At 37.4% G+C, this 26,121-nt stretch overlaps 1 protein-coding gene across 1 annotated transcript in view; it reads left to right on the top strand.

The window, feature by feature from the left end:
* LOC140241883 (U5 small nuclear ribonucleoprotein 200 kDa helicase-like) overlaps window positions 1-16,311 on the top strand; it is a 56,408-nt gene extending 40,097 nt beyond the window's left edge. The window contains exons 31-42 of the mRNA XM_072321637.1: window positions 657-896; window positions 3,201-3,403; window positions 4,041-4,114; window positions 4,908-4,987; window positions 6,873-7,020; window positions 7,523-7,581; window positions 8,265-8,492; window positions 10,460-10,603; window positions 11,499-11,675; window positions 12,370-12,530; window positions 13,253-13,334; window positions 14,102-16,311. Coding sequence (XP_072177738.1) covers window positions 657-896; window positions 3,201-3,403; window positions 4,041-4,114; window positions 4,908-4,987; window positions 6,873-7,020; window positions 7,523-7,581; window positions 8,265-8,492; window positions 10,460-10,603; window positions 11,499-11,675; window positions 12,370-12,530; window positions 13,253-13,334; window positions 14,102-14,362 — 1,857 coding nt within the window. The 3' untranslated portion in view covers window positions 14,363-16,311. The remainder of the gene's footprint in view (window positions 1-656; window positions 897-3,200; window positions 3,404-4,040; window positions 4,115-4,907; window positions 4,988-6,872; window positions 7,021-7,522; window positions 7,582-8,264; window positions 8,493-10,459; window positions 10,604-11,498; window positions 11,676-12,369; window positions 12,531-13,252; window positions 13,335-14,101) is intronic.
* Window positions 16,312-26,121: the final 9,810 nt, after the last annotated feature.

Below are 26,121 nucleotides of genomic sequence, written 5' to 3'. Positions count from 1 at the left end.
TCAACCTAACAGTGATTCTCTTTGGAACTGTGAGGTCAAAGGTCAAAGGCCAGGTTTAGATAATGCTATTTTCCCATTTGATACTGAAATTATACTTTTTCTCGATACCTTGAAAATTACTCAATGCATAAACTTATAAAAGGGTCAAAAGTCAAGTAAAAATCATCAGTTCCCCAAATACCTGAACTCTGACATTTTAATCATTCATCCAATTGAACCTAGTTCTAGGAAAGTGAACATTCAGCACATTTGTGGCAAACCTGTCATTTTAATATTTTGCCAATTGTGTGAAACTGTCATCACACATTGTCAAGACATTGTACTATCGACCTATTAGGAGAACCATGCATTATGGCGGAGGCATATCAGTCGCCGTAGCGATATATCTAGTTTTCATTCATGTTATATATTTCTCGTAAGTTTCTTTATTTGTTTGAATTTAAAACTTATATTGGTCACATTCTATTCCATGTTGTTAGTTTCATCAGTAGATTAGAAGCAAGTATGTGTTGTTTGTAGAAAGTGTGTGCTTGATTAGGATAATGTAATATATCAATTCTGTGTTACATTCCTCTCCTGTAACATGGATGATATCTTGATGTCAGCCCCTCTTTCACCATCTCACTGCACCCTCTGCACGATCCTCCTATCTGCAGGGTTTCAACATCACCCACACGGGATCGCGCCTCATCGCCATGGTGAAGCCGACGTACAATGCCATCCTGAAGCACTCCCCCACCAAGCCGGTGGTGGTCTTTGTGCCCTCCCGCAAGCAGACCAAGCTGACGGCCATCGACCTGCTGACCTACACGGCTGCAGAGGAAGGGGCGGAGAACCGCTTCCTCCACGTGGAGAAGGCTGACCTTGAGGCACACCTCAGCAAGGTCTCCGATGAGGTGAGAATAATGGCAGCCTGACCAGTATTGTCACTTCAGCCATGATTTTATTTTGATTTATTGATTGGACATCACCTTTCCGTGAGGGTGCAGTAAAATAATGATGTTTTGTAGTGCTGAAGAATCCATTTGTCCACAAATTTTTCCCCGCGTAATCAAAGATTATCGTATGGTTCCTTTGAATGCCTAAACATGATTTCAAGTATTTTGAAGTATTCACGAAGGAAAAAGAAGTTTCAGATCTGTCTATAGCATCCACCTGCTGTATGAGAGAAAAGCCATGTTCTGTCTATTAGAGCCACTTTTTCGTCTCTCTCGGATGGCCACTACAGACAGGTTTGACTGTATTGGAAGAATGAAGAGAACAAAATGGAATTACCAGATGAAAACCTTGAAGACCATAGACTGTCTCTATGTCTTATTATTTGTAAAGCACTCTTGCTGTACCCAAATAGAGAAAGAAAGAATGTAATGACTTAATGTACAAATGTGATCAAATGCTTGCAGAAAAAGTTGATAGTGGACTCCCAGCTCAAAAAAAAAAAAAAAAAAAAATGAAAGGTAGAGTTGCCCTTTAGTCCCATTCATTGAGTTTTGCATGTATAAGCACCACGTGTACATCCAAGTAAATTCTGATTGTTACGTCCTACTCAGCCACATAAATCACTCACAAAATATTCAGGCATTGGAAGTTGTCAATTAATGAAATCCATAGGTTTTTGATGTCAAAGAAATAATAAAATAATGAAAGCACTATCAGTGATTCAAGGCTTTCCTTTTTATACTTCCGCCACGAAGTGGCGCCAGAGGCATTATGTTTTCGGGTTGTCCGTCTGTCCGTCCGTCCGTACGCCCGTCCGCATTCGTTTACGCGATAACTTAAGTAATATTGACTGGAATTTCAGCAAACTTGGTCCAAGTATAAAGTATGATGGGGCAATTACTTGATTAGATTTTGCGTGAAATCGGCTAAAGGCCAAAGGTCAAGGTCAAATCATGAAATTGTATTTGTTTACGTGATAACTCAGGACTGGATCAAGCAAATTTCACCAAACTTTGTCCGAGGATGATGTATGATGGGACAATTACTTGATTAGTTCTTGAGTGAAATAGGACGGAGCTCAAAGGTCAAAGATCAAGGTCAAATCCTAAAATTTATCTGTTTATGTGATAACTCAAAACTAGATAAAGCAACTTGCACCAAACTTGGTCCAAGGATGACATATGATGGGGCAATTAGTTGAGTAGTTGTTTAGTGAAATTAGCAAGAGGTTAAAGGTCAAAAGGTCAAGGTCAAATGTTAAAATTGTTGCTCTTTCCCCATATCTATGCAATGCCAAAGGTATTTTCTTGAAACTTAGTGTAGACATGTACTACTGTATTAAGATTCTCCAGAGAGTTTCATGTCATAAGGTCAAAGGTCAAAAGGTCAAAGGTCAGGTGAAAATGTTACAATTTCACTTTTCTCGCAAATGGTTCAATGTATCTTCATGGAACTTGGCACATACGATATGCATGCACTGACTGGCAGGGATTATCTAGGGAATTTAGGGGTCATAAGTCAATAGTCAGGGGGTCAAAGGTCAAGGTCAACTCCTCAAATTTTCACTATTTCCCTCATATACTAGTATATGCAATGCTTGAAGGATTATTTTTAAAACTGAATATATACATGTATTACCTAATGAAGATTCTCTGGGAAATTTCCTGCCAGAAGGTCAAAGGTCAAAAGTTAAGGGTCAAAGGCCAGGCTAAAATGCAAAAAAGAAAAAAATATATATACTGTACACTTTTTCTTCATACCTCGAAAATTACTCAATGCATAAACTTGTAAAAGGGTTGGTCAAAAGTCAAGTAAAAATCCTCAATTCCCCAAGTATGTACTGTACCTGCACTCTTAGACAATTGTAGCAAACCTAGTTCAATTAATATGCCAGTTATGTGAAACTGTCATCACACATTTTGAAGACATTATACTATACAACCTATTTGGAGAATCTTGCATTATGGCGGAGGCATACCAGTCGCCATAGCGACATTTTTTTTTCTTTTTTTGTTGTAACATAGGTATATATTCTCTTTCTGTAACTTATGTAAATTGATGCATACAGCTATATTGTGTGATCAATACATCTTTTTTATTATTATTTTGAATGTAATTTGTCAAATATGCTCTTATGATAATATTGTAAAATGGTAAGAATTATTGTAAAGCACATAGGGAACATTGATATGTTGTATGTGCTATAACAGCTGAACTGTTATAATTATTTTTTCCTGCGTCGTCCATTTTATGACACCCAGACCCTGAAGGAAATGCTAAGCAATGGCATAGCCTACCTCCACGAGGGGCTGAGTGAGATTGAGCAGAAGGTGGTAGAGCAACTCTACATGTCTGGAGCCGTACAGGTGGTGGTCGCCTCCCGCATGATGTGCTGGGGCATGACGCTCAACGCCCACCTTGTGGTCGTCATGGATACGCAGTACTACAATGGCAAGATCCATGCGTGAGTGTTGGAGGAGGTGGCAGACACAGAATCAACAGCAATATTCATCATATCGAGCATGCATAGTAGAGATGTTAGCAATATCACAGTACTGAGTCACAAGCCAGAAAGCTTCCACTGAAATGTGGCATTAGATATTCTCAAGGCCTACTACATATTGTCTTGGTCATCCATGCATATATTTTTTTTTCCACATCAAAATATATTTATTGGGAATGGAGGAAATAAGGGAGGGGCTGACTCACACAAAACCTGTTGAAATCCAACAAGATATCAGTATTGGGCACACATGGTATGGCAGCAGCTAATCTCAAACTGCATAATGTTTAATCATGATATGTTTATGGGCAGCCTTATAACACAGTTTAGAGGTGCCTTGACTGACTGACCTATGGAAAGAGAATGTAGAGAGGGTTAGAGAGGCTATTTTGAAAGGCTTTGGTTAAAATCTATCAGTACTGGTTCTTTGTTTTCTTTCAAGTTGCATTATTCTTACTCTTTCTCTTAAGGAATTTTATGCTTGTTCAGTTTTCATACTTGTATATGTGTGAGACATGTTATATGAAGCATATTTCCAATTTCTTGGATAAGGAGACATTTGGATGAATTCTTGTTTGTTTGTTTGTTGTTTTTGTAGGTATGTGGATTACCCCATCACTGATGTTCTCCAGATGGTTGGCAAAGCAAACCGGCCTGAGATTGAGCATGAAGGTGAGATTGCTACGACTGCTTGGTCCAAAAAGAAATGACAAATTTTCTGCACAGATTAAAGTGACAAAGATCCTTTTATTTTCCATGCTTACCCTTTTCCCTCTAAATTTTGTCTGAAGAAGGGGAGTTTTATGTGATTGGTTTGAGCTTGTACTATTAGTGGGTTTTGAAGTAAACATATGACGAATAAAAAATAAATAGATAATCATTATCAATCAAGCAACCATTTATAAAAATTCCCATTTTTTTTTTTTTTTTGCAAAGCTACAGGCATTTGCTAGTTACTGTGCACCACCAAAAATGTAATCTGTCAGGCAAATTAGTATGGAAAGTCATGAATTTGATATGTGGAGGTTACCTAACGTGATGACAGTTGATGTTTCAATTGCTATTTTTTCTTTTATGGGGGGGGGGGGATGGGGATAAGAAAAAAAATCATTCCTGCAACATTGAAACATTGTCATATTTGTGTGAAATTAATATTAATTATTTGTTTTTACAATACATGTATGTCCTTATAATCTACGTAGCATCAGATATGTTTCATGTATGTGATATGAGCCAAAAGGCAAGATTCATTTCGTCTCTGTTCTCTTGAGTGCTGGAGTCATATTTTGCCCGTGAAGTCATTAAAGAAATTGTTAATGAAGCTCTTCTGGCTTTTACTGAGCTGTGCAGTAATTTTGTAAGCCCTGGGAAGCTCTGGGAAGTTAATGTGCTAAGTATGCTCAATATGTCAGCTGATACTAGTATGTAAGATACTCATTTCTTTGATTTTTTTTTTTCTCTGCAGTGAGTAAGTGTGTGGTGCTATGCCAGGGATCCAAGAAAGATTTCTACAAGAAGTTCCTTTATGAGCCTCTACCAGTTGAGGTAAGAAAATAAACAACTGAGCACATTTGCACTTATAAACTGCTATCATTGTACTGGATAAAGAAAACCTGAATCATTCTTTGTTTGACATCTCAAACTTACTAATGTTTGTGGAATGAATGCAATTAAGAGGACATCGCCACAAAGACTGCTATAGAGTCTTGTTTTTTGCTTTGTTTTGATTTGTCCTCTAGTGTCAAGATAGGCTGTGTTAAAGGACAAGTTCACCTTCATAGACATGTGGGTTGAGAGAATGCAGCAATATTAGTAGAGCACACCACTGAGAGTTTGAGGAAAATTGGACAATCCGATCTAAAATTGTAAGTTTTTGAAGTTTCTGCTCAGTCACGGCTGGATGAGAAGACTACTATAGCTTGTGATGTCACATGAGTACAACGATATAAAGAAAGTATAAAGAAAATTCTACATGTTTTCACTTTTCTCACATAACAAAAGAACACTCGGCTTCTCTCTTTCAGAAGGCAAGGGGAATAATATTTCCCTTAACATATGTCAGTAACGAGTCAAAGAAATGTGCACTTGATTCAAAAAACAAAGTTTTGTGAAATCCTCTTTTTATTTTCCTTGTACCGTTGTACGTATGTGACATCATACACTGTAGTAGTCTCCTCATTCAGCAGTGATTGCGCAGATGCTTTAAAAATTCATAACTTCTGAACGGATTGTCGGATTTTCCCCAAACTTTCACTGATGTGTTCTACTAATGTTGTTGCATTCAATCAATCCATATGTACATGAAGGTGGACTTGTCCTTTAAGAGGAATTTAGTCCGTAGCAGCCTTGATGAAGTAGGTTCCATTGTGTAACCCTCAAAGGGCTGGGGGGGCAGAATCTGCCCCCCCCCCTTGACGTTTCGCGCCATAATTCTGTACCGTGAGAAGGCCTCATTGCGAGGCTTCTTGACTTCCTTTGTTCAAGTTTGGCGCAACTATTGAGACCAAATTTGTGACATCCGCGCATACTTTTTCGAAGCCACGCCCATTTTTGTAACGGCATGTCGCCCCAAAACAGGCACAATTTCGTGATTTTGTGTACACTTCCTATGGAAAACAGTGCTCTGTCATGAAAGTCATGAAAACGTGGTTATTTTTACAGTTAATCACTTTCATTGATTAATTTTATGCTAATTATGGTAGAAAAGTGGTCAGTGACAATTTCCAATGAAAAACAAAGATAAAACATACGTTGAAAAACATTGAAATACATAAGAAATTCTGAAAAAATAAAATACATAAGAATTGAAATGGCTTTTTGAGGTTTTTATGATGTGCAATTGTTGAATATGCTAAAACAGATATGCAACCAAAAAGTAGACTCTCAATGCTTTTAGTTAGGCTAAAATATGAGGAATAGGAGGAATCCGCCCCCCTCCGGTTTTAGCACATAGCCAAAAAAGCCTGGCCTGATTAGGGTCAACATGCTGTAGCAGTATGACATACATGTATGTGATGGTAACGTTGTATGTGATATGACAGTGACAGTGATGGTAATAGTGAAGACAAAAGAAATGCATATTTTTATGAGGCTGGTATCATCATAACCTAGTATCTTGACAAACTGACTTCATGTACGATTTTGAGAATGGAAGTAGTGATGCCTACTGGAAAAGACAGTCATGAAACACACATTACGGATGCATGTTCCAACTACTAACAAACTATACCACTATCAGTACACAATTTTTTGTTTCGTTGTGTTATCGGCTCGTTCTGAAACATGTTGCATAATACTTTGTATGCTTGTTTCTAATATTGTTGCAGTTAAAAGTGATGACCTAGATTGTCATGCAAATTCTTTCTCTTTGAAGATTTCTCATCAGTGTTATTTATGTTGTTTTGTTTGCACTTTTGCCCTGTTTCGGCAGTCCCACCTTGACCACTGCCTGCATGACCACTTCAATGCCGAGGTGGTCACCAAGACGATAGAGAACAAGCAGGATGCTGTGGACTACTTGACCTGGACATTCATCTACCGACGTATGACCCAGAACCCGAACTACTACAACCTGCAAGGTAAGAGGACTAGGAGTGAGGTGTCTGCTTCATCTTGTTTTCTTTTCTTTTTTTACTTTGTTGATACTTTGCTCCTGTGATTGAGTTGGTATTGTTGTGTTTTACTTTGTGTTTTGTTTTGTTTTATGTTGTTGTAGCAGTTCATTCAAGTGTAGTGTTGATTTCTTTTATGGTTTGTGTTTGGTGTTTGAATGGGGTTATAGAGGGTTGGATCTTCAGATATCTGTTTGGCTGCCTGGATTCTTATGAAGTTCATGCCCACATATTGTAAACGTGGAACTCTTCATGGTGTGGAAATAAAGCATGCAAATATTATTGCTTGTAATATGTAATGATATTTTATGTCTTTGAATGTGCGGAATCAAAAAGATATAAAAAAAAAAATTTCCACTTTTACAGTGTGTGTATGGATGCAGAGATATATCCATTGTACATTGTGCATAGATTTTAACCCGTCAGTCTGTGAAAAAAAGAGATAACACCTGTGTCTGTGTCATTCCAGGTGTAACCCATCGCCATCTGTCTGATCATCTGTCGGAGCTGGTAGAGAACACTCTCCAGGTAAGAATGACGCTGCCTATATCTTTTAAACTGACCCTCTAATTCATCCTTGTAGATATATCATAAGGTGAAGCGTCATAACTGTATATTTTATGCATTTTTTTGAAGGGCAAATTAGTAGGTGATAGTGACAACTTCCAGATTTTTTTTTCTCAATAGATCCTTTTGTGTAGGTTTGTTTTGTAAGTTGTGATTTAAATTGCATTTTGCCCTGACATTTGTCAACAAATTCTATTACACAACAAAATTCAAAGGCAAACAAAATACCATCTCTCTTTTGCTATTAACTCATTTTTATTTATGTATTAATCAGTTGATTAACTGATTAATTTATTTGTTTATAAATTCATTTATTCATTCATTTATCTAATTTTCTATCTATCTATCTATCTATCTATCTATCTATCTATCCATCTATCCATCTATCCATCTATCCATCTATCTATCTATCTATCTATCTATCTGTCTATCTATCTATCTATCTATCTGTCTATCTATCTTTCTATCTAAATGCATGTACTTACTGCTTCGGCTTGAGAGATACCAAGTACTACCAAGTATAGTACCAAGTATTCTCTGAAAGTGTCCACAGTGAAAAGCTTGCGATGAATTATCTGTTCTGTTCATGGTGAACTGCAAATTACTTGTAAGCCAAGTAAAAGAAAACTTTATTTCCTTTCCAGGACCTGGAGCACTCCAAGTGCATCAGTATTGAGGATGAGATGGACATCAGCCCGTTGAACCTGGGCATGATTGCCGCCTACTACTACATCAACTACACCACCATAGAGCTCTTCAGCATGTCGCTCAACAGCAAGACCAAGATCAAGGGCCTCATCGAGATCATCTCCTCTGCTGCTGAGTACGAGAACATCCCCATACGGCACCACGAGGACTCCATGCTCAAACAGGTGTGTAGGAGGAGAAAGAAGGGGGTTGGAATGGTGTGGTGGGGGGATGGGGGAAGGCACAGATGAGGGTGTGGTTGGATGCGGTGGAGAGGAGCTGATAGGAAAGAGAGATTAGCCATTGTCACCATTTTGTTTCTACAAAGAGGTGCAAATGTCATGCAACATCTTGACTTAAGTTTTCATTATACCCCCGCCAAACAAAGTTTGAAGGTGGTATATAGGAATCAGCGGACGGTCGGTCGGGCGGTCGGTCGGGCGGTTGGGCGGTCGGGCGGTCGGTCCGTTGCAAATCTTGCGTCGCGAACTACTTCCTCAGTTTTCAACCGATTCCCATAAAACTTGGCACAGAAGTGTGCCTTGGGTTGTAGATGTGCAAGACGTATTTTTTGACAGTACCCAAAAGTATGTTGCCATGGTAACGGCATATTATGGGCAAAAATGGGTACAAATCTTGCGTCGCGAACTACTTCCTCAGTTTTCAACCGATTCCCATAAAACTTGGCACAGAAGTGTGCCTTGGGTTGTAGATGTGCAAGACGTATTTTTTGACAGTACCCAAAAGTACGTTGCCATGGTAACGGCATATTATGGGCAAAAATGGGTACAAATCTTGCGTCGCGAACTACTTCCTCAGTTTTCAACCGATTCCCATAAAACTTGGCACAGATGTGTGCCTTGGGTTGTAGATGTGCAAGACGTATTTTTTAACAGTACCCAAAAGTACGTTGCCATGGTAACGGCATATTATGGGCAAAAATGGGTACAAATCTTGCGTCGCGAACTCCTCCCACAGTTTTTGATCAATTTTTATGAAATTAGGTACAGATGTTCATCTGAATATGTTAATGTGCAAGACACATATTTCCGCAGTGGCAAAAAGTGCGTTGCCATGGTAACGGCATGTTATTGGTAAAATATAGGGCAAAATGCTTCATGGCAAACTGCTTCATCAGTGTTCTTCCAATTCTCATGGAATTCATATTGAATGTTTGTCTTAGGATATAGGTCAGCATGACACATTTCTTGACAGTGACAAAAAGTATGTTGCCATGGTAACAGCTCACATATCATGAGCCAAAATGATGGAAAATTTTGTGTTGCAAACTACTTCCTCAGTTTTTGCCCACTTTCCATGAAACTTGGTACAGATGTGTGCCTTTGGTTGTAGATGTGCAAGACGCATTTTTCGACAGTACCCGAAAGTACATTGCCATGGTAACGGCATATTAATGGCAGAAGATCAAGGAAAGATCTTGCGGATTTAACTACTTCCTCAGTTTTTTGACCAAAGCTTATCAAATGTTATTTTGACCAAAGCTTATGAAATGTTGTTTGGCGGGGGTATAACCAGTCGCTGTAGCGACATTTCTAGTTCCTGTTGATTTTTCGTTTATTGTCACACGAAAAGGATGGGAGCTCAGTCTTGTCTGCCTCGCAATCAAATGGCTCAAGTTTGAGTCCATGTTTTAGTCTAGCGGAGCAATGCTTTGTTTTATCATGTCATCATCTATAATAACAAGCAACACACCCTGTCCCATGGATAGGCCATAAAGGAAGGTCACTGTGTGCCAGGAGCAGGGCATAAATCAGGTGAAATGATCCCCCCCCCCCCCCCCCCACACACACACAGCCACTACAAACAGGCTAGATACGCTGACCAGGTTTGCCCCAGGTTACTATCAGTAGTCAATTAATGGTATCAGCAGGACATTTAGTGCCATATAAAAAGAAGAAAGTCACACCAATAGTGAAATACTACATGAAATTATTCTTAAAATCATCACTGTTTCACAAAGACTTCTAAACTTGACTTATGTGAACATAACCCAAGGCACAAGATAAGAATTAATGTTTTAGTGTAAAACCAAGATGTTATTGTAGTCAGATGGAATTTGTCACCATGTTCCTGAGTAAGTCCACAAGCAGCATCATTACGCTTGTATTTCCGTCTGTATTGCCTTCCTCAGTTGGCGAGCAGGACGCCGAACAAGGTGAGCAACCCGAGGTACAATGACCCCCACCTCAAGACCAACCTTCTGATCCAGGCCCACCTCAGTCGGATGCAGCTGTCAGCCGAACTCCAGTCCGACACGGAGGACATCCTCAACAAGGTGAGACAGATTGCTCCTCTGCCTCAAGGCCCTGTCTAGTCTGCTGTGTGTGCATGCTTGTGTGCTGTATGCTATGGTTTCTATGACATGCCATAGACTTATGAATTACTGTGTAAAACTAGAAATTTTCTTGTGCATGAAACCTTTCACGAATTTTGTCAGGAGCCGAGCTTCGCGAAAGTTTTTGTCTACACAATGCATTGAATGTCAGTGACAATTCACGAAAGTTTCAAGCTGTGGAAAAAGCCGTCCGCTCCGATTTGTGAGAATTTCATTGAAAAAGGCCGTTGACTCCAATTCGCAAAAGTTTCATGCTGTAATTGTTTCTGGTTTTACAGTAGTGGATTTACAGAAAGATATAACCCAAGCAAATTTCTTACATTTATGTTAAAGATTAAACCTGCAATAAAGGAATTCCAGTGCTATTGGAAATGTTACTTCGATGCACCTTAGTACATGTAGCTGTACAATGGATACAATCCTTCAGTAAATCACTGTTTGGTAATCGCAGATCTGATAACATGAACATTCTCATAGAAGCATTTGGGTTCTTTTTTTTTTTTTTTTTTTGCCTTTAATACTTTGATTACAGATATGAATTAGATTTCATCCATAGAATATTACTCACTCCAGTTGTCATGAATCGCAAGAATATTGAACTTGTTTGTGATTTGTATGATTTCATGAAGACATTAGTCAAATCGTTCTTTGAGTGTACATCAGACAAGGTCTTGTTTTCGAAAGAATGCCATTTACATTAAAAAAGGGAATGCTTCTCTGCCAGGCAGGATAGTCTGTAAATCATTCAAATTTGTTGATCGTAATGTCATGTTTAACTGTCTGTGTGTTAGCTGGTTTAACTATTTATGCCATGTCTTGCGATGGATTCCTACAGGCCCTACGTCTGATCCAGGCCTGTGTTGACGTGCTGAGTAGCAATGGCTGGCTGTCCCCGGCCCTGGCAGCCATGGAGTTGGCCCAGATGGTCACCCAGGCCATGTGGAGTAAGGACTCCTACCTCAAGCAGCTGCCCCACTTTGGGCCCGACCTCATCAAGAGGTGCACTGAGAAGGTGAGTGTGACCCGTCTCTGCCTAAAGAAAAATTCCCCAAATATACATATGGATTGAGTGAATGCAATGATTTCATAACTTTTGAATGAATTTGTTTTTATTTTCCTCAAACTTAACCGATGTGTTTTACTAAATATTGCTGCATTTGCTCAATCCACATGTATATTTAGGGAAACTTGCCCTTTAAACTGGACCTCTGTCATGATTGCAGATGCTTGAGGACGAACCAATAAGATATCTTTGTAGTAGACCCCGTATTTTGTAACTATTGTGCCTTGTAATGTGAAAGATCTCCCTCTCTAAACCCTGAGATATGGTGGGGCATCTTTTTTTTTTTTTTTTTTTTGGGGGGGGGGGGGGGTAAAAGCTTCTCGGGGACCACATCATAGATCTCGCAAATTATTGGCTGTATGCACAGGACAATTGGCAATTGTATAGACTGTTATATGAGGAATAAGGTTATGAATTATTTTTTGCAGTATTACATTTTGTTTATTTGTTAAGAATGTTGAATAACAGAACATACAATGATTTTTTTTTTTTACATATTTTGCAATATATCAGAATGTGTCTATTTTAGCCATCTAAAACATTCCCTTCTGTCAACTGAAATTTCTTGTTTAATTCTTTGATTTCCTTCGAGTCATTTTGTATTTGATATCAAATGTTCATTTTCTCTTTGTGGCTACCCTAGACGATTGAAAGCATCTTTGACATTATGGAAATGGAAGACGATGAGAGGCGTGACCTGCTGCAGCTGAGTGACGCCCAGATGGCCGATGTGGCCAGATTTTGCAACAGATACCCCAACATTGAACTCACCTATGAGATCCAGGAGAAGGAGGACCTGGAAAGGTAAGAAGGTTGACCACGTCACATCACATCACATCACATTATGTCACGTTATGTCATGTCATGTCATGTCATATCATATGTAATGCTGTATCATCTGTTTGCTACTTTTGACTTTACAAGTAGTGCCACTGGTAAACCCAATTATTTTGAAATCTACAGCAGAATTGATGAAAACTGCATAAATATCAATATGCATCAATTTGTGTCTCAGTTCTGGACACAATGTGTTTTTTATTTCTCCCTACATTTACCTTTGATGTAGACAAGTGAGTGGTTACATTTCTTCTCACAGAATTTTAACAAGTGTGCAATTATGTGATTACTCTGTCTAGTAATTGCTATGATATTGCAATAGGTAAGTGCTATGATATTACAATAGGTAAGTCCCTACCTCAAAATCACTGATACCTGTACCTTATTTTGATGCACTAGAATCAGTCTTCAATATGGATGAGGATACGTGTAGGATATTACAGACTGATTTCATCAAGATTCCTCCAAAAGCATTGTGATGTCAGGAAAAAAAAACCTCCTCTTGAATTGATACCCAAACATTTACAGTCATTGGTGAGATGACTAGCTTTTGTTTCATTTGATGAAAAACTTGACAAGTAATACGACATCTGGTGGATGGACAGAAAATGACATCACCCTGAATGGCTTACAGTCATGACTGACTAGATAACTTGTATCCTTCTCTTTCTGATCATGCTCTCTTGCAGTGGTTCCCCTGTGGTTGTCATGGTAACCTTGGAGCGAGAAGATGAGGTGACTGGGCCAGTGATTGCACCACTCTTCCCTCAGGTATGTGATGCCTCGATTATGATATAATACAGTTTAACGTCTGTCCCTTCTTTTGGAAAGGACAGAAAGAGTTGTCCAGTGGACCCATAGTTGCATCCTTTTTATCAGATGGGACAATGCATACTGTCAACTGTCCCTATTTTTACCACAGGAAAAGAGAGAAAAATGAGCGATTTTATCGTGTGTCCCTACTTTTGTGAAAAGACTAGGTGTAGTGATGTATTGGAAATTTAAAATGTCCTTATTTTCAAAGATACTCCCTTCATTTGTCCCTAGGCTATTTTTTAGTTTTCAGGGTCGGCAGGTATGACAATGTGCTGCTTGATACCATTTCCTATCTATTGTTAATCATGTGGAGCAAATCACAAGGGATTGGCATTATTTACCAGTGTTTTGGTATGTCACTAGGTTTGTAATTATATCAAGACAGCATTGATATTGCCATGACAATGTCATAGATATGTTGATTATATTCATCTATTGCTTGCATATCACTTACCGCTCACTTCTTCTCATAGATTCTACATAACTGAAGTCAGTGCACTCAATTGATGAATTTAGTCTGTCAGAATAGTCTCCACAATGCAGAAGACATAGCACCTTGCATCAAACCCTTCGCTCAGGAAGATTTTCACTAATTTGTGCTAGCCTGCAGTCAAATAGATGTGTTGTAAGTCAAGTAACATAAAGTCAAAATTGTTCATGGTAAAGAGTCATTTTCATCCCAAACTTGATGACCTTTGACATTTTCCTATATCCACTCATAGAAACGAGAAGAAGGTTGGTGGGTAGTCATCGGAGACACCAAAACAAACAGCCTGATCTCCATCAAGCGTCTGACCCTGCAGCACAAGGCCAAGGTCAAGCTGGACTTTGTGGCGCCCTCGCCCGGTGTCCACCACTACACCATCTACTACATGAGCGATGCCTACATGGGCTGCGACCAGGAGTACCAGTTCGACATCGACGTCAAGGAGCCGGGTAGTGACGCCAGCGGCGACAGCGACGAGAGCTCAGACGAGGAGTAAGACGGAGAAGAGAGGAGGTTTTGTGAATAACGTCACTTCACCTTTGGAATATGGCACTTGGATTGGACACTGAAATGATGTATTTGGCCATGGGCAGGCAAGTCAACCGTTGGCTTGCAAAGTAATCGGTCAGTGTGAAGCCGCATATATTTTTATCAAGCTCAGTCATAGCCTAGTTCTTGTTTGCACGGGATGAATCTGTGTAAATACCTGTCTAAGAGATGAAAAAGAGGGCGCTGTTTAAAAACACTGTCCGTTATGTGTGTATATGAATGCTTGCACTAAGTACTGGTTTTGAGACTGATGTCTGGTAACTTGTCTGTACAGAAGCAGTGTTTCCACGAGCCAATCTCTCTTTGTGTGTGTGCCAAGGTGTTTGCAATGCATGTCACATATTTTTCTTGTGCAGTCTTTTTTTTTTTCTCCACAACCATGAAACCATGATCTACAGAGTATGATGTACAAGACAGAAATATCATCAGTATCATTCTCTGTACAGTAATAGAAACATTCTATCCATTACTTCTTTAGATGTATAAGATGGAAAGCTTGAATGAAATTGGATGGGAAATAGATTGAACTCTTTCGTCTGTGCAGGCCATATACATGTCGTAGAAAATCATGTATGAGAGCTTTACCGGTATTTTTTGAGAAAAATGTATGTGTTTTCTATAGTTTCAATACATGAAAGTTCAGCGCTTTATCAACCAGTTCAAGTGTGTCTACATGTGGATCTGAATTTCTTCGTCACAGAGTAAAATTACTGTGGCTGTGAGGTAAATAACACAGCTGCTCATTCATGTACATATCAGGTACATCCTGTATTTGAATCCTTTTTTTTTTTAGCTCCATAATGGTACAGGTTTGATTTTGACTTCAGGTTGGGGTGCAGCTCATTTTGAGGCCTTTTGAATTATATTCAATGCATTGCAATCATGTCATGATACAAGAACGTATATGCTTTCTTACGTGAAATGCAATATCGTTAGCACAGTTTCAATATAGCATGCCTGCGTACAGCACAGGCTGATGAGTTACATCTTATCGCAGTCTTAATAATTTTCAGACGTCATGTACTGTGCCCAGCACATCCTACTTTTAATTTTTTGGTGCATGGTGACAAACTATCAAATATGAATTTTTTGGAATATCCTGTTTTGTCTTTAATTAGAACTTTACTGGTTACTTCATCAGTTGTGTAAGGAGAACATCTATAGAGTGGGCTGGTTAGCAACAGGGGGCACTGTGGTACAGTTTATAAGTCACTGACTGGTTTGTGGTTCTAATGTGGTCCAGTATTCTCATCCATGGACAAAATGTTGTGCCCACTGTGTCCCTGTGATTCATATGTATAGATGGGTACCTGGCAATGCCATGGTAATTATACTGACAAGACCTTGTTATACTGACAAGACCTTGTTTTATGCAGTATGAACACAAAAGAGATTGCTCGTGTGAAAGAAAGCCACATGTTGTATTACATGTACAGTCACGTGGAACCTCATCACAACAAGGTCAGGGCCCTGTTTTATGAAGAGGTATAATTGATTATATAGTTCATTTCTATGATAAGTCTATGGCAGCCTGTGTGGTAAGAAAATTTATTATCGATCATATCTTTTGATAAAACGGGGGCCCAGATGCCTGATATAACAAGGTAATTTGCAAGCCCCTTGTTTGCCCCTGATATAATGAGATGGAACAGGTAATTCAAGTGGTTGCAAGAAGCTTGTTGTAACGAGGCTTCCCTGTAGTACATATTTGATGCAGGTGGTTGTAAAATTCGTACAACTTTGTACTGTAGAAGGAACGGACTTGTGTATTGTTGCAGCATGTATGATTTTGGATTGTGAGAGAGGGAAAGATTGTGAGGCAAAAGATGTGTGTATAGACTGTGTGAAATTTTCAAACAGAAATGTGAATAAAAATCATTCCTTTGGAGTTAAGTACCTTTACTGCTTGTACTGTCTTTTTGTGTCACTGTGTCGCGTTTTGTGGAATTTTTGGCTCTTGTGACTGGCATTCCTGGAAGAGATAATTTTTGTGTTAGATAAATTTGATTAATTCATTCAATCTTGTTTACTAAGAATACTGCCCTGGAGCCAAGAGGCTGAATTGCTGAGTAGCAATACAAATTTACATAAATACAAATGGAGATAATCAAAATCATGGAACCAAAAATGAATTGATGCAAAAAAGTTCTTTTACTGCTGTTATCATTTAATCTGAATACCCACAAGACAAAAATTGAATAAAACAAAACAGAAATTATTTGCTGTTGTGTGGGGTAAAAAAGAATTATACCGGAACTGAATCAAAAACATATGTTTATAGAAAATGGAAACCATCAATTACTGTATATATTTATGTATTATATCTATATACCTATCTCTCTCTCTCTCTCTCTCTCTATTATATATATATATATATATATATATATATATATATATATATATATATATATATATATATATATATATATGTATGTATATATATGTATACAGCTGCGTATAATGACAAACTACAATCAACAAAGCTGAACGTACACACTAATTTGCTGAAAAAAAAAAGAGGAAGATAACAGTAGGCTGTGGGAAACATGGGGATAAAATTTTTTTGAGTTCAAACAGGGTTGGAGAATCATGTCTAAAACTAATGACTTAAAAGCAAATGTCTTGGCTAATTGATAACACAATAATTATTATCAATTGATAATGATTATTGATAAATTATCATATGGTAAAATATAGAATCAACAAATGAATAAATTTCATAGAAGATGTGAAAAAGATGAAAGAGAAAAACAGTTATTAAATACTTGTAACGTGTACTCATACACTTCCCACCTTTCCATTAAGTTTTTTTTTTATTATTTGTTTTTCTCTCAGCATGTGTCTCGCGATTCAATTACTGTATTATGTCACAAGGAGAGAAGAGTGAATTAATACTAAAGCCTGCTTTGTTAGTTCTTGTATGTGTAGGGACAGATTTTAGTATACATGTACATATGTGATGCCTTCCAGATAACTCTGAACTCTGCCAGTTGTGCGTGTACAGTACATGTAAACCAGGACATTTAATCGACAGCGTCGTCAGCATCTAGGTCGTCCTCATTATGTTTGTGTTTTTTTGTCCTTGGTGTTCTGCTAATCACCTCCCTGATGTCGTCAGCAGCTCTCTAATGGTTAATTGTGCTTCCAACTGATGGAAAAGAAAAAAAAAAAACGAAGTCCATTCGTAATGAAACGTCTTAATCGATGAAAAAAAAAAAACACACACACAACAATGCCAAAACAAAAATAAACACGGCACAATGGCCGGGCACGTTGAAACTGCATGTTAAAGGAAATAGCCCGTAATTTTTAAAAGTTGTCTTGATTAAAACAACAAAAACAAAAAGCAACAACAACAGAGTGTCACCACTGTAAGACCTGCGATAAGGATATAATTGAATTCGAAGTATTGATCATGTTCTATTAAAACTTACATCGACCACGAACAATTGAAACTGAAAATTCATAAGGCGGTGATCTCATGACCTCACAATTTTCTAATGTATACACACTATATGCTCACAAAGCATAATTATATCCTAGTAATTCACTCAGTGCCTGTAGGAATGCCTTTCAAGAGACATTAATGTTGCCGAGACAAGTCACATAATGTAAGTGAATTTGATTATGAAGGCAATAGTTTAGTCACTTGTTTTAGGTTAACGTTGTTCCCTAAGAACGTATTTAATGGAATTTCGGTTAACTTAATGCACCAGGTAATCATCGATAACATTTTGAATTACCTCGTTAATGTGTGCACGTTGTCACAATTGAGCAAATTTTAACAAAACCTAATCAGCAATCAAATGCGATATTCTGTAATGTTTGAAGCTGAACCTACCTAGTTTTAGGCTATATCATCCCTCGTCAGTTGGTGTGTGCATCTCAAATACTTAGATTACAGGCAGAGAAGCCTCCTTTTGCGAGGAAAATATGGTTTCCTCGCACTAAGTATTATTACGTATTTTTTTCAATGGATTTTTGTCTGATACCACAATAGTTTTCTGCCCAGAATGCTTGCTGTAAGTCGTATTCACCGTGAATGGTACAGTGTAAAATAACAGCACAAGTCAGAGTTTGATCACTATGAATGGTTTTCATTTAATATCAATCACTCGTCATTATTTCATACAGTAATAAATCATAATGATTAATATACCTTTTGAGAAAACTCTCTGAGAAAAAGCTCATGCGAAATGGAACCAAACAAACGAACAGTCAAAGGAAAATAGAAACCGTCATCGATCCGTCCATCCATCCGTCGACGTGAGGAAAAATCCCTCTCAACTTTCATTTAAGTGCGAATTTGAAAGTTGAGAGGGATTTTTTCATCGGTTGTTGCCGGATTTACTGCCGTTTTATTGCCCTCGTGTATGAGAAAAAGGCACTCTCCCTAATGAGCGCTGCCGAATTTGGCAATGACTGTGCTGTGTCGTTTATATTTTATATGTTTTTGTGGGTGTATATATGTATACGACTGCGAAATATGCTTAATTTGCCTGTATATGGATCAGTTACTTGCTTCAATATTTGTGATTAATCAGATTTTGACATTTCTGGTTGACATGTTATGACATTTGTGGTAATTTTGACATTAGTGGACGATTTTGACATTTGTGGGCTCTACAGGGAGACTGGAACATAAAAAGTCAAACTGATGGCACTATGGTGTATATACGAAAGCACAAATGAAAGGCAGAGTGCAGAGAATGGGGCGAATGATTCTCCTTTAGAAACTATCCATGGAGCCAGCATCATGCCGAAAGAAGCCTTAAAGCTTAATTGATCAATTCTCATCTTGATGTAGAGGCATAATCTGTCCCTTCTAATCTGAAACCACTGTCGTATTAAGGGCATAATTTACCATTTGCAGATGAAACAAAAACCCAGTATCAGTGCTTCAAACTAGTTCTAAAATGTGAGTTAGGGATAGAAACAACCAACTTGTGACCAATGTAAAAATTTGAACCAGTATACAAATAATCGATGCTAAGTTTTTTTTTTAAATATACAAAATGTGAACAATAGTTATAATAAAAAATGTTTCCAGACTAAACAGTTTACAGCTATGGTTTAATGAGAAAACTAGCGATTTCTCCTTATATTTTAGGCTTTATTGCGAAAATGTATATGGTAGGATGATTTGTGATACAACTGACCTACATATATGCATCAAAAGTGATATCTTGAACATTTTTTAAATCACTGCTCCCAAAGGTAAACAGGGCCCTGTTTTATGAAGTTAAAATTGATTATATAGTTGATCTGTAAGTCTATGTCAGCCTGTGTAGTAAGGAAATTTGAAATCGATTTAGTCTTTTGATAAAACGGGGCACAGGACAAGTATTTTTGATGCGTTCAGCTGTGTTTTTGTTATTTGCTATGTACCACATTTCATATCTTAATGTAATGTGATAGTTTATCATAAAGGCTAATATTGACAGATCAAAGATGGTAATTACAAATGATTGAAATATCTGGACATATCCAACACATACGAAGAAGAAATAGCTAGTTTATACAGCGTACTGTACGGATATAATCTCTTTTTCTCCCCCCCCCCTCTCTCTCTCTCCCTCTCTCTCTCTCTCCCTATATATATATATATATATATATATATATATATATATATATATATATATATATATATATATATATATATATATATATTTATATGATGTGTGTGTGTGTGAGTGTTTATGTGTGTACTTAGAGATGATTAACAAATCAAGAGATCTACAATGCCAATTCGACATAACTTGAAGATGCTGTGAATGTGTATAGAAGCATCTAATTATTTTATGACAGCGGATGACAGTTTCCTCTGATAGAAACGAAGGACGCGACACAGTTACTTGAATCCGTCCGCACACACTACGCGGAGGTATAGAGTCAATGCGTCGATTGCCGACATGGCCGTCTAAATTGACTCAGCTCGCTTGAGAGTAATCATTGTCCAGTGCCATCAAGTTCACCAAGGATACTTACGCTTATGTATGTTTCTCCCTCTCTCTTTGTCTCACGCGGATGGGAAAAAAAGGAACTGGGACTGCGATTGGTGACGCGAATCGTATTTGGGAATGAGATATCTGACTTTGACACCGACTTCTTCATTAGGTGATCCGAGTATCCTCTCGGATCACCTTCTGTATCTGTACGGATTCTTTGTTCTTCTTCTTTATTTCTGGACAAAAGTTGTGTATCTACGTACTCAGAAAGTACTCAGAGTATCAACTTCAAACTCATACCATATATGTATCATGTCCCAAAGACGACAAATTTTATAAAATCATAGTGATCAGTCGACCGTGACGTCACTATGACGTCATTATATGAAAACACATTTTCACTCCTATCTCATTAATGGAATGGAATTTTTCAATGAAATTTATGTCACATATAGTTCAAGTCAAGCGCATTCTACTCATATAATCAAAATTCATATTTTCTCTTAAAACGTGCGCGTACGCGCGCGTTGAAATATTTGTATGCTCAAATCGAGCTCAAATTTTTTTTGCACACGTTTCAGACCAATCGGCGCATTTTTTGAAAAATTGAAAAAATTGGACGGACGCGTACGCGCGCGCTCATATACGGACGCACAGCTCTTATGCATTAGAAATTTCCCATTTTTTCACACTTATCGGATGCCTGAAATGTCAAGGAATATTTCTACCAAGTTTCAAGTCAATCCGACTCAATATGACGTCACACGGGCCCGTCAAAGTTGAAATTCCGCGCGCGCGTCAATGGCGATATACAGTGCAACAATGCCAAAAAATCGCCAATTTTGAATCCGATTTTACTCGTCAGGATGGACGGTGACCCCCCATTTTCTTTACATATTCTGAAAGCTGATGAGTTGTACATGTCATTTCATGGGTTGGCGATGCTGGAAAAATGATGAAAAGATATCAAATTTCTTAATAAAATAAAAAAAGTAAATTTTCAAAATGACGTCATTGAATTTTAAGTTCACTCAAGCATATCTCACTTATTCTTTTGTTGATTTTCATCCAAATTTCAATATGTTGTAGCTTATTAAATGGTCTTTCAGTCATATAATAACAACATTTTGATTGGATGACGGCATCACCTCGTAAAAAGGGATTGAAAGTAACATTGTCAAATTTGACCAGTTTACGTGTTATCTCTATGGGAGTGCAGTTTTTCTGGAAATGAAAACTGACATGACTGTCTTTATCGAGCACTAGCTCACTTATGCTTCGGTGAATTTCTCCCAGATTTTAGTATGTTGTAGCTGAGACTTTGGGCTATCGTAAATGTGCCCTTTGTTTTTTTCATACGGAGTCGGCATCACGTCCAAAAACTTGGTTGAAATTAAAGCTTATCTTCAATGTATTGAAATATGTCTTTGTTTCTGCAACTTTCTTTGCAATAACTCAAGAAAAACATACCCTATCACCACCATATTTTGCACATGTTTAGTTCATGTCACGTACATTATTTCACAAAATAACGACTACTTGATCAGACACCATCTTGGCTATGTAAATTAGGGTCAAAGGTCATAAATGTTTTATCCTGTATCTTACTGAATACATGTCCTATCTTTACCATATTTTGCACACGTAAAGACCATGTTACAAGGATCATTTCACAAAATAACAACTTTTTGCTCAGATGCCATCTTGTTTGTGCAAAGTGGGGTCAAAGGTCATATGTACTTCTTCCTGTATCTTCGTTATGACGTGTTATCTCTATGGGAAGGAATTTTTCTAGATGTGAAAATTGACATGATTGTCTTTATCGACGACTAGCTCACTAACCCTTCGGTGAATTTCTTCCAGATTTTAGTATGTTGTAGCCAATTTAATACTCTTTAAGTTTTGTTCATCAAAGATTTAATCGGATGATGTCTTCACCTCGTGAAAATAGATATAATGTAACCTTGTCAAATTTGAACAGTTTACGTGTTATCTCTACGGGAGGGAATTTTTCTGGAAACAAAAATTGACATGACGGTCTTTATCGAGCACTAGCGCACTTACTCTTCGGTGAATTTCTCCCAGATTTTAATATGTTGTAGCTGAGACTTTGGGCTATCGTTAATACTGCTCCATCTTTTCATTCGACGCCGAGATCACGTCAAAAAACTTGGTTGAAATCAAACTTATCTTCGATGTATTGAGATATTTCTTTCTTTCTGCAACTTTCTCTGCAATAACTCAGGAAAAACAGCCCCTATCATCCCCATATTTTGCACATGTTTAGTTCATATCACGTACATTATTTCATAAAATAACAACTACTTAATCAGACACCATCTTGGGTATGTAAATTAGAGTCAAAGGTCATAAATGTTTCAACCTGTATCTTGGTGAATACATGTCCTATCTTTCCTATGTTTCGCACACGCAAAGACCATGTTACAAGAATCATTTCACAAAATAACCACTCTTTGCTCAGATGCCATCTTGGCTGTGCAAAGTTGGGTCAATGGTCAAATATACTTCATTCTGTATCTTCGTTATAGTGTGTACCGAATTTGGTACCAAAGATTGCAGACCTGACTCTCTTTTCTAAATGAGAATCCAAATATCACACGGCCAATGTCTCTAAACAAGGATGAAACCTATATGTCACGCCTATTGCGATCAGGACTCGAATCATTGATTAAAAAAAAAAATCGGATCACCTAATTTGTCAGTCTTGACAAATTCCGAGTCTAGTTATCTTTCTTTCTTTCAAACCCCAATACACTTCACATAATTACGCTGCTATACGTCAGGTATCATTCCAATTCCTCTCACTTCATACTGTGCATTAGGCCTGTGTCGTGTTTAGAATGTGGGTGTCACCTTTCTCCCGTCTGTGTGGTATGTCAATACATTATGAAATGCTATAAAAAAAAATAAAAAAAGAAAACAGAAAGGAGAAAGAAGGAGATGCTCCTTGCATGTTTATCAAGGGTACATGAACAAGTTCTTGAACGTCCGCGTGTTTGGAAATGCATCGCAAACGTTCTGTGGGCAGACGAATGCCGAGGCCTACGATAAACATTATGAAGCATTATATTAGGAAACAGTAGCGGAAACGCGGCGTCCGAGAAAATACTTGCATGTGTCAATAGCTTGTACATGTAACAGATACAACTTGGACAATTTGGTTACCACAGAATATCAAAGTGGATGTAATGCATTTAATCAGGTAATGCAAACGCCTGTCATCCATAACAAACACACGAACACACTTGTAAGCGCAGATCATGCATTCATAAACAGTGATAAAATGGCGTACGTCTTCTAGGTAAAGATTTGCGTTGATTATGAATGCAGCAATGGCAGTAGAACACATTCGACTTAGTGAAGTTTGAGGAAAATCGCAAGATCCGTTCAAAAGTGAAGAATATTCAAATTCTTGGTGATATTTCAGTTTGTAGCGTCAGTGTAGAACATACGTAAAGAAAATTTCACAATATTTCATTTTTTTTTTTCGATGAAAAGGACACATTCCTTTGACTTGTTAGTGACATTATGCTAAGGGTAACACCACTGACACTGCTTCCTGAAAGAGGTTAATCAATATTGCTCTTCGTTATACTAGAAAAAAATGAAAATGTGTTGAATTCCCCTTGATATTTTCTTTAAATTGTTCTGCTAAGATGTTATGAAATGTCGCAGTCTTCTCATCCACCGATGGCGACCCAAAACTTAAAAAAAAAAAAGTTTTAAAAGATTTGAACAAGTTGTCCGATTTTTCTTAAACGCAAATTATGTATTTTACTAATGTTGCTGCATTCAGTAAATCAACACGTTGGATAACTTTCCTTTTAAACGCTAACAGTGTCCTTATATATACATTACGATATAGCTAGATATAGACCCACATTAGTTACGATGTGACTAAAGTTCGTAAATTACTTTCGTTCCACTCGTATGAAAATGCAGAGATAAAAAGAATGCACTCTTATAAGCTTAGATTCAAAGATAAATTTCAGACTATTTAATTTTGACAGGCAAGGGCAACTGAACATGTTTTTTTTTTTTTTTTTTTTGCTACATAGGCAAGAAAAATCTTCTTTAAACAATCTAAAATGCAATAACTTCTGCAATGACAAAAAACACACAAAGATTTGAAACAAAGATTTGAAACGTTGGTGCTTCTTTCCCCTCAATGAGGTTCTCAATAAATAATGACCACCACAGATAAGTTTTGATCACATGAATGCAATTCACCTCTTGAAGTGATATTCAAATCGTCTGAAAAAAAAAAATCCAACAGTATTCAATGATTCCTATATGACAGCTGTACGTGAATATTTTAAATGAGGACTTTTGAGGTCATTAATGTGAATTCTTCCTTTCCACCATTGCCTTTCTCATACAGCCGCCACGGGTTCATTTGCGTGAAACCTGCCGATTGGTTGAAAGTCAAACGTAAGCTGTCAAAATGCTCATTCCCGATTGACTGATTCTCACATACGTCCCTCCTTTGGCATCCTGTTCCCACATGCATACGCCTTTTTCGATAAATAAATTACACGTATAATGTACCAGTACCGAATATGTATGAACACCGCACGAGGCCAGTGCACTTCATGTGCATGTCACTGGCTGATCATGAATTCACATAATTATATCTTTTCGGTTATAATCCGTAGTATATACATCACTGTTTGATTCCCATACCATTTCTTGATAATCGACGATACATTATTGTGAGACTCGTCTCGCTTAAAAACAACATTATAGTCCCAAATAATCAAATATAAATTGACAATAATTAGTGTGCTCTATACCTATAGCAACGCGCATAGCAGTAGCCTGTTATGCCGCAAATTTCTGGTGTTAAATATCATCGATTATGATGAATTAAAAAATTAATAGGAATATATGTTCAGTTACTCTTTACTTTATTGAACCCTAATTCACTCACTCATTTGCAAATGCGTAGATTTTTGAAAGGACTGCTGGTTCTTTTGAATAATTGAGCCCTCTTTCCATTCGCACCAATAGTCTTTTACAAATAATTTCATACTGTACACGCTGTATATCATAGAAAATCGACCAGCGACTTTCCGCCCAATCAGATCTTGAGGAAAAAATATCTACACTGTACTTAATTAAAGATACTTTTGTTTTATGTAAAAAAAAAGAAGCAGAGCGTAATTCTTATGAAAAAAAATTCTAAAATCAATATCTACTGCAGAAGAATTGATTAGGATGCACGTCGTCTCAGTTTCTTTATTTCAATTTGTCACTAAAATCACCACTTTAGTTATTTTTACTGTGATGTACATGCATTATGTTATGTATATGCGAATATTTATGTATACAACTCCTCAAAATAAGTTCTGCAATTAAAGTTTGATACATCATATTTCTCTTATACCCACATTATCTTCATTAAATATAACATAATGAGAAAGCCTGATTAATTATCTTTAAAATGACACCTCACTTGCTATGAAATCAATCTTTTCATAATTATCCCACCAGGCGATCTAATGAGTTTCATTTACCCCTCCTGAGAGCTTTTTTTTTTTTTTTGGGCTCATAATACATTTATATACACCGGCCCTAGATTCTGGAATTCTTTAACAATGTTTAAGCAGTATTTAATCTTTAAATTCGTTTAAGCGTAAGTTGAAACTTTTTTGTTATATTCATACTAAGCTATAAAGTATTCATTAGCCTACCTAGCTGGTCTCTACGTATAAGGGTTCATCTTCAATCATTGATT

The sequence above is a fragment of the Diadema setosum genome, chromosome 18 (assembly GCF_964275005.1).
Source record: "Diadema setosum chromosome 18, eeDiaSeto1, whole genome shotgun sequence".
Lineage (NCBI taxonomy): Eukaryota > Metazoa > Echinodermata > Echinoidea > Diadematoida > Diadematidae > Diadema > Diadema setosum.
Note: the sequence above shows the minus strand (reverse complement) of the source record. Positions and strands in the feature narration are given on the sequence as shown.